This window comes from Magallana gigas, chromosome 8, assembly GCF_963853765.1.
Source record: "Magallana gigas chromosome 8, xbMagGiga1.1, whole genome shotgun sequence".
In the NCBI taxonomy this organism is placed as follows: Eukaryota; Metazoa; Mollusca; class Bivalvia; order Ostreida; family Ostreidae; genus Magallana; species Magallana gigas.
This window is the reverse complement of record NC_088860.1, coordinates 18,657,176-18,666,716: the sequence shown is the minus strand read 5'-3', so window position 1 is coordinate 18,666,716 and position 9,541 is coordinate 18,657,176. Positions and strand designations below refer to the sequence as shown.

Here is a 9,541-nt window from a genome sequence, read left to right as displayed (position 1 = left end):
TCCTTATACACAATTTAATGAACGGAAACAGAATATTCCTTACTAAAATGATCAGTTAAATGTATATTTTTTTTTAAACATTGATTTCAAATAATGAATAGTTGTTTGAATATTGGATTTTAGCAAAATTACTTTTTAAAAATATAAATATAAATTTTTTGAGGACATCCAGTTTTTAATGTTAAAATAATTAAAAGAAATATACCAGCAAAAATTTCATTTTTTTCATATATACCAAGAACTTGTCATTCAATTTCCTCCAAATAGCCAAACCTTAAGTTTTGTTATTTAGAAAATGAAAGTAGAAAACGTGTCAAAGAGTTTGATGAGGTGACATCCGACGTAATTTGCATTTTTGTTAATTTATATCGTGCTGTGACATTGTACGCATTTAGCTCAGTACGTGGCAAAGAGGTAATGTGGTGTTTTAAACGTGTTATTAATTATTTTATTAAGAAATGAACACTATATTTAGAATAATGATTATTTCACGCTGATCTACACTAATAATTTTTCAATCAACAGATTAACAGGCACACTTGTGCAAAAAAAATTCAAGACATCATATTTTGGAGATTATTTTCAATCGATCACAGGTAATTGAGTATAATTTCGTTATCTCTAAAAGTTACAATTCAAGATGGACCGAAATATTGCATTGTACTGAAATATAGTTTTAATATGAAGCTAATTTATATAATCGATCAAAGTGGAAAAATATTTTTTGAATTTGAAAAAAAAAATTGGGCCAACACCTTTAGAAGAAATTGTGTAATTGTTCTTCTATTTGACACTATCTTACAATTAATATTAATGCATGTAGAATTGATTGAAAATGAATAAATTTTGCTCTTTTTCAATATCTCTTTCTTTAAATGGTATTTTGTTACCAACAGATTACAGTCTCCCTTTAGCAATGCGACAATTAAAAGGAAAAGTGAAGGAAAACAGAAAAGAGAAAAGGGAAAGAAAGATGGAAAACAAAAGAAACCATGACAATGTCCTAAAGATTTGTCTTCCAGTGTTTGGGGTGATCATAGCCATAATTGTGGCATATGTTTATGTTTCTACAAGACCAAAAGGATAATTTCATCATTATTCAATTTAAGAAATATGGAGTATTTGAAAAGGAGAAGACTTTTTAAAATTATATTCTTTTAGATAGAGCAAATACAATGTATTAAGAACAAATTTCATTGTAAATTTTTTTATCTTTCAATTGGTTTACTGGTAAATATTGTTGTATGATTTGTATGAAAAATGCTAAGGTGCTGCAAATCTTCTAGGTATTAACATTTATCAGGTGCCTTTTAGTATTAGAATCTTTCAGCATATTGTCATTATTGTGTTATCCTATACTACAGCAACAGTTGAAAATTTTCATAGATTATTATTATACATGTATGTTCATCTTCCACCCAGTACAATACATTTCAGCTGCAGTATTTCTTAAAAGTTTGCTCAATGACAGGTTGTTTTGGTTCTTTTTTTTTAATCATTTTTGATTTACCTGTACTTTTTATTGGCCAGTTTCTCCAACATATTTTTTTTTATTTAGTGTAAAACACACCATGACAAAACAATAAGTCTGTTTATTTTATAGTAGAAAACAGTAATGTGCATTTGTTTTACTATAAAGGTACTTAATAGGTTCTATGATAATTGTAATATGACACATATCATTTGCATGCCAGGTACATTTATGTAACTTAGGAATGCCCAATTTCTGACATTATGAATCTCTTATTATTCATGTACCAGGGTACATACTACATGGATTAGTACATTGTTTAAATACAATACCGGTATACATGTAGTACAATTCTTTAACAACGAAGGGTCTTCTGATCAAAGAATTTGGAACAAATATGATGATCAATGCTCATGAAACAAGATGAGATTACAACTATATATTCAAAATGTATTTATTCCAGTTATTGCAATATAGAGTAAGATGTTTATATTTATGTTTAAAATAGCTATATAAATATACATTTTGTTTACTTGTTTGTGGGAATGGGCTGTCTTGTCTACAATTACTGTGCATTGAATCTTGTTGTGATGTTTGAAAATTTTATCGTTTTTTATTTTATTCATTTTATTAATTATTGTTCTAAATCAATAAAGTTAAAATTACTTCAAATATTTGAATGCTGTTCTCTTTGAAAGTGTAGCTAGAAAATCGAGCACATGCACCATACACTTTTCTACTTTTGCATCAATTCACAGCATAGTTTATTGCATATTACCGGTTGTGATTTTTTAGTTCATAATTATAATAAAGATTTATATGCAAGCAGGTTAATCCTCTGATACCCTTTTCTTTGAACGCACTCAGAATTGATATTTTAATATCAGAACTATCACATTGGGGTAAATTGACCTATACATCCTGTGCTGCTTGTATTTTTACTTTGTACATGATTCTTCTCATTATTTGCCCTGTGCAAAAGTTGCATGTGACTAGGGTAGGGATGAATTTCCTACAGTCCTCATACATGTATAGCAGACTGTTTCTATTGGTATTTTGCTACAAATTCTCATTGCTCTACAGAGGCATTTTCCTTTTTATTGAAGTTCAACATTGGCAACATGATTAAAAATAGACAAAATATTCACATTTGTCTGTAACATACAATACACATGTAAGTATATTGCATTCTGTACAGTTCATTTGAATTTTCCTGAGCTATATGCATGTAAGTATGGTAAAGTATGCATATCAAGTCAATGTTGACAACTTGAGGAGACCACAAATATTATAATATCTAGAATACCATGTCCATTCAAGTTGTGAAATGTTAATATTATGGTATAATATGGTGCAAGCAACAGTCATTTGATATTCCGAACTATTCTTCTGCAATATGGTGACTTCATTTCTTGAAGAGCTTCATCTAGAACCTTGGTTAAGTGAAGTAAGTTCACGGGGTCAGTCTGTAAGATTGTAGTATCCTTGACCCCAGAGTCTTCCGTGTGGAGTTTAAACAAAACGGTCGGAGTTGTCTGCCTTCTTAGAGACCTGCTGGCAAGCTATGAAGAAAAGAGGTCAAACATTGTCAGGATATATTGCCCTTTGACAATATATTCATTGCATTACAAGCATTCTAATACAATGGATTAAAGTTTTTGTAGATTGTCAAATTAAAAAAAAACATTGTTGCAAGGTGAATTTGTGGATTTTAGTCTACCAGTATGTATTATATATACCGGTAAATATAAAGACAGCTTGTCATAATTTGTTGAGGATGTTTATTCAATGGTTAAGGGTATAACAACAAAATGCATGAAGAATTATACATGAAGAAAATTAAGTCCAAATGGGACGAGAATAATTCTTTAATTACAAGTGAAAATAACTTCACTGAGGAATACATCATCATATTACCTGAACATCAAACCGCCACTCCAAGTTATGATAATGAGGGAGATCCATTGTCATCTCAGATAAAATGGTTCTGATTTCTCGCCTATTCTGTAGATATATCTCAAGCAGGGTTTGTCTAGTGTCCTCATCAAATCCGAGGGTCATAATGGAGTCTTGGAAATCAATCTCATTCAGCTGTATAAACCAATTAAATCAAAGAGATACTGTGGTTTCATCAAAATTCGTTGAATACCAATTTTGTTGATTTCGTTAATTGTTAAGTTTTTCCTTGAAATTCAATATTCACTGAACTGCAATTTCCACTAATATTTTGTATTGATAGGTTTATTGGCCACGAATTTACGTATCCTTGAAACTGTGATTTTCACTTTATCCACGAAAATTGATACCCTTGAATATTAATGAAACCACAGTACATGTTCAAGTTTATGGATTCTATCATTTAAAACTGTTTACTGGAAAACAGACCAGCTAGTGATCTGAGCTCAATCAGTTTCCATGAACATAACATCTGGAAATCAAATCCATGTCAGCACCAAAATTATCCTTAAATCTTTGCTCTCAGAGATGCCCAAAAGGTCTTAAATATCCCAATACCCAACATATTAGTCATTTCTACAAAGGGGAATAAATCTTGTCTGAATGTCACACTCCCTCAGTATCAATAAAAGTTTTGTTTTAAACCATCCAACTTGAAATGTCACCACTGGTGATACCTCATTGCATCAAATGAGAGAGGGAAAAGATTCGACAGACTAATCTGGTATTAATTTAATTAGGTCCAGTTACACTTGCAGATTTTACAATATTTCCCCAGACTTCCCTCCTTTTAATCAATAAACCCTGTGGGTACTAAGTACTAACCATCAGTTTGGAGCTCTCTGTCAACAGGTACATTAGTCCCTCTACACCATGGTGAACTGTATCTACATCCACATTCAACTTCTCTGAAAAAAAAGAAAAAAAAATATAATTCAAGAATTCAACCATTCGATCACTAGGCTTGATGAATAAGTTTTTAGTCAATATATACATTATTTAACAAAACAAAATATACAGTATTTTCCATGATTTATGGATATCCTAAGGCTGTCTTAAATTTGACATAAATCAACAAATAAATACTGGTAAACTATATTTACAATGTTATACATCACTTAAAAATCTGAACAATCAGAATTTTCATACAAATCATTAAAATGACAAATGTCTTAATTTTAGTATCATTCAAATTACAAAACTAACATAAATCAGACAGCCTCAGTGAGTGTTTCAATTACATGATAAAAGAACCAACAAGTTTTTCACTCCTAGTAAAGAGAACTTTTCCAGTTGCTTGGGGTAAAATTATATCAGAGGGAATGATGGTTCATAAAAAAAAAAAGGTAAAAAAAAAAAGGTTTATTTTTTCCAATTGAATTTCATTTTCTCTGAAACTTCAGCATATGGATACAAACATTATAATAAACAAAGAGTTAGACAATGTTTGTCATAATATTCAGCCCCTGTGTATATAAGGCACAAAGTTACAAAATATGGGATAAAATTTTTTAACTGCTACATGTATTCACAAGTTTTAATTTGCAATACAATCCGTTTGTCCACAATGGTAACTTGGATAATTATGATCCATCTTTTTGATATATCGGTTTTTATCAATTTGTTTTCATATTTTCTGAATTCTAACTTACGTGCTGCTCCTTGGAATATTTTTGGATTGGTCCCTTTTCTAATAAATTCCATGCTAATCCTGCAGAACTCTTTGACAACTGAAAAAATTCAAACATGTAAAAGATGGTGAAAAGACAATTTTTTTATCTCAACCAAAACTCTCTCCCAGGACCTCTTGCATAGTAGTTTATCATACCAGCACTCTAACTACTAAGCTACTAAAACCTAAGGTGTATTTGCAATGGGGCCACTTAGACCTTCCCACTTTCATCTGTAGGGCAAAGATGCGAGAGTGCAAAGATGCCAAGGCAAAAGTGAGAAGTTGCAAAGACAAAGGCACAAAGTGAATACATGTATGTGAAGGCAAAAGTGCGAAAGGCAAAGGAGTGATCCTATTATTGCATGAAATCAACTTTGCACTCTCGCCTTTGCAACTTCAAACTTTCGCCTTCACATTTTTTTACTGCATTCAGCAAGTCTCAGTAAATTGCATACAATTTGATGCAGGCAACGTACTAGCCCAAGGTTTGGTAATTAATTCCAGAGGTGATGATTTGCGCTTAGGTCCAAACATGTTTCACTTCCATTTTGCCAGAGTAACCTCATAGAAAAGTTGATTAAAATCAAGTCCCAAAAAGGCAAATTACCGTAAGGTGAAAGTGCAAAGGTGAGAGAGTTGTGAAGTTGTGAAGGCAAAGAAGTGATAGTAGGATCGCTCCTTTGCCTTTGCAACTTCACACTTTCGCCTTTGCATCTTCCCGCTTCGCCATCACATCTTTTCACATTCGCTCCTTCACACTTTCGCCATCACATCTTTTCACATTCACTCCTTCACACTTTCGCCTCCGCAACCTTGCATCTTTGTCCATAAGGAAAAAGTGAAAAGGTCCAAGTGGCCCGAACACAACACTATAAGTTACATTTTCAACAACTTATCATATCAAAAGGTTAATCTGAGTTGCTACTACAGTATACTCATGTGCAGTATGTACTGTTAACACTTGTACTTTTCAGTGATGACAGATAAGTATTTCAAAGTTAGGAACAATGAGAGGGCAATAGACCTAGGTATGATCAGACCTGCAGACCTGATTCTGATGACTGTTTTAATGATTCGATGCACACTGTATTTTGAGACATACAATAGATACATTGTTTTATTTAATCGGAGGTAATTTTCTCTTAATGTCACATTGCCATCTTACATAAAAGACTTAAGAGTTTAAACAGTACATAAACTTACCATCTGGACTGACTTGTGTGAGGAACGACAAGTGTTCCTTGTGCTGATCTTCAAACATCAACAACATTGTTACAACTTTCACTTTGACTTACGACACGCCCACAAGAATTACGATTGTCGTAAAAATCCGGAAACGTTCCAGTTTCTGTTTGTCAACGAAGTGTATACAAAAAGAAGAGGGAATTTAAACTCCACGCATCTTTTCCTGTCGGCTACACTACTTTTGTATGGTACGTGACCTTTTTAAGTTAGAACAATTTGCTATTTTCAATGCACTCTACATTCCAAACATTTTTTAAAGCCATGAACATATGTTCGCTGACAAGCATACATAACCAAAAACAGGTAAAAACTTGTCTATTTAACAACATCAATAAAAGTATCATTTTTCACAAAATAACACATAATTTATGTGAACATTGGCTGAAACACTATGATAAGACAAAGTAAGAATTTATATTTTTCTTTCATGTGAAGTACTGTCCTATGTTTTTATTATTTCAAGAATTTCCCAGTTTCAGGGTTTTCTGTACCATGTGCAGTTTTACCTGTATTCATTTTGACATATATGCATAAACTCTTTTTATTTGTTTAATGGTAGAAATCTTGAGATTTTTTCACGAAAAGCCTCTAAAATCAGCGACATTCGTCAAGACTGAAATTAAACTGATGTCTTGTCCGACGCTTTTCTCTGTTCCAAGATATGTATGCAGCACATTTTCTTAAATTAATTAAATTGTTCCAAGATTTCTTTTTTTTAACCCCCCCCCCCCCTCCTCCAGCTCGCCAATGTCTGGTTTTCAATACAATAAAAAATAATAAGTCTACAGGGATTTTGCATTGCTACAGACATGAAAGTACCCTGGATGATAACGTTGAAAAATGAAATTGTGCAAGGTACTCCAAGTGACTTCCTAATGGAGAAAAGATGTCATCATTTCCTTTTATAAATCTCTGTAAGAAATCTGTTTTTGTTCCAAATGGAAAATGATATTGTGTCAATGAAGATATATATATCAATATTTTCTGTTTCATCAATTTCAATTGCACTTCTTTCACATGCATGTGTATTTTCATTAAAAATTGTTCAAATGTGCTGCATATATACCGGTATATTTAGACAGACTATAGTAAGAATTTTTCAGTTTCACTGACAATCTCTCTTAAACAAATCTCTCTGCGATTAGAAAATTAATGTCTCCTCTATTTCATGAGGTAACAGGATGATGAAGGGGATTTTGCATTTCATCTTTTCAGATCTTGGACCATGAAAAACATGACACTTCTCAGATACTAAACAGTTCACTTATTACACTGAATCTATAGCTTATATATTGAAAATCAAGTTCCCAAATCAGGTACTGTGTATCAAGGATAAATTATTAAATGAATTACAATGTATTGTGATGAAACAGATTATATTACTATACAAGTTTACCTAGACAAAAAAAGTAGTAAGTGATAAAGATCACTATGTATACAAACATTTAACAAATTATATAAATTTTCTTAGTGCAAAGTGTCATACAAGGAGAGAGTTACCACTCTTGGATTTTATCGAATTCTGAAATTGTTTTTCGGATACTGTGAAGAAAAGAGACTTGATTTAAAATTCTGTAATAAAAACTGCATACCATTACTGTTTATATCATGTGTGTATAATGATTAATCAAGATACTCAGTAAGAAAAATGCATGAATTCATATTCAGAATAGAAACACATTACAATACATGTATAAAGTTGTTATTTTAATGTATTTTTTCTTTCATTACTCAAAGATGATGCGAAGTGTTTCCTAGTACATGTACCGGTATATACATAAAAAAAGACTTTAAAACCTTTAATTAAATGTCAGCAAATGTACCCAGTTCCACCTACTATTCAAAAATATTCAAATAGAAAATATCTTTTAACAAGTTATTTTATATTTTTAATCAATGTCTTTAAGGTGGTATGGGACATCTGTCGATATTAATGTGGATTAAAGTACTATATAATTGAAAAACTTTCACTGGTTTAGAATTTTCAAATTTTACAATATTTAACCAAAAAATAGCTATTAAAAATATTTGAAAAGGTAAAAATTGTAAAACCCCCAGCGGGATTCGAACTCATGACTTACAGGTTCATATATAGTAAACCCTCTAACCCACTGCGCTACGGAGTTAGGTGACCATTTTTGGAAAGAAACTACTTATATAATTACACTTTATATTTTTGTTTATTTCGATAAACAATACGTCACAACATGGAAGTGTCCCATACCACTTTAATGTGTTTGGATAGGTTTATTACATATTTCAAAAACATGAGTGTGCATGTATACAGGTAAATGTAAAGTGAGTTGATCAAGCAGATACCAGGTACCTTTAAGTTAATTGTAATGGCATGTTTTGCCAGGCTTTTCATCTGTTTTTAAATTAATGATATCAAAATCAATACAAAATATTTTCCCTTTATATATACATGTATTTAGATAGAAGAAGTTGTGCAAATACCTTTAAAAAAAAACCACATAAGTCTTGGCCTGAAAAAAATTACATTTGTTTATCATTGTTTATTATCTACTGGTATTCAAAATATCAATGTGCACGCAATTCAGAAATGATGTTTTTAGCTATAGATCTTGTTGACTGTAAGGCAAAGAAGGATCAAGACCTAATTAACACTCATAGACAGTCATAGTTATATTCTGACAGCTATAAAAGATTTAATATTGAATTTGTAAAAAAAAAAGATACCAGGCCTTGATCAGAAAAATTAAACATGAAAGATTATTGTCATACATTTATGTTGAATATGAAGGACATTTAAATAACATACAGTAAATTAGCAAACATGTGATTAATGGATTCCGAAATAAAATCTTGTATAAAGAAACACATGTATAGTATATTCCTCTTGTAGGTTAGGTAATTTAGCTTATAAACTAGGTACTAGCTAATTGTGAATATATACCGGTACACGTATCTTTTCCCAATATGACTGCTATAGTTATAATTTGATACTGGTATTTACTAGCTGTACCTTGGTTTTAAGTTATGTGAAGATATTGCTAGTATCTGCTGTAACAGTTGATATTCATAACTTGACTGCACTGCCTTGTAATACTTCAGTTGTTGTGTGCATATATTGATTTGTAGCAAGAATTAGGGATTTGTCAGTACATGTCTAAGGTATGGAATGACATTATCAGAAACATACAGGTATCCGCTTACATGTACCTAAACTAACAACC

At 31.4% G+C, this 9,541-nt stretch overlaps 1 protein-coding gene and 1 long non-coding RNA gene across 2 annotated transcripts; one reads left to right on the top strand and one right to left on the bottom strand.

Annotated features, from left to right (window-relative positions):
- Positions 1-255: 255 nt before the first annotated feature.
- Positions 256-1,051, top strand: LOC117689870 (uncharacterized). The gene is made up of 3 exons (XR_004602054.2): positions 256-414; positions 526-596; positions 897-1,051. It is a non-coding gene; the product is annotated as an uncharacterized lncRNA (long non-coding RNA).
- Positions 1,052-2,549: 1,498 nt separating this feature from the next.
- Positions 2,550-6,455, bottom strand: LOC105339701 (COMM domain-containing protein 2). Its single transcript, XM_011445391.4, has 5 exons — positions 6,303-6,455; positions 5,080-5,157; positions 4,253-4,335; positions 3,389-3,562; positions 2,550-3,033 (listed from the first exon to the last, which is right to left on the bottom strand). The coding sequence occupies exons 1-5, from the start codon at positions 6,367-6,369 to the stop codon at positions 2,836-2,838; spliced, it is 600 nt and encodes a 199-aa protein (XP_011443693.1). The 5' UTR covers positions 6,370-6,455; the 3' UTR covers positions 2,550-2,835.
- Positions 6,456-9,541: the final 3,086 nt, after the last annotated feature.

Coding starts and splice junctions, on each gene's coding strand:
- LOC105339701 (XM_011445391.4), bottom strand. CDS start 6,369: ATGTTGTTGATGTTTGAAGATCAGCACAAGGAACACTTGTCGTTCCTC. Junction 4,336..5,079: donor AATATTCCAAGGAGCAGCAC/GTAAGTTAGAAT, acceptor CTTTTTTTTCAG/AGAAGTTGAATGTGGATGTA. Junction 3,034..3,388: donor AGTGGCGGTTTGATGTTCAG/GTAATATGATGA, acceptor TTTTCTTCATAG/CTTGCCAGCAGGTCTCTAAG.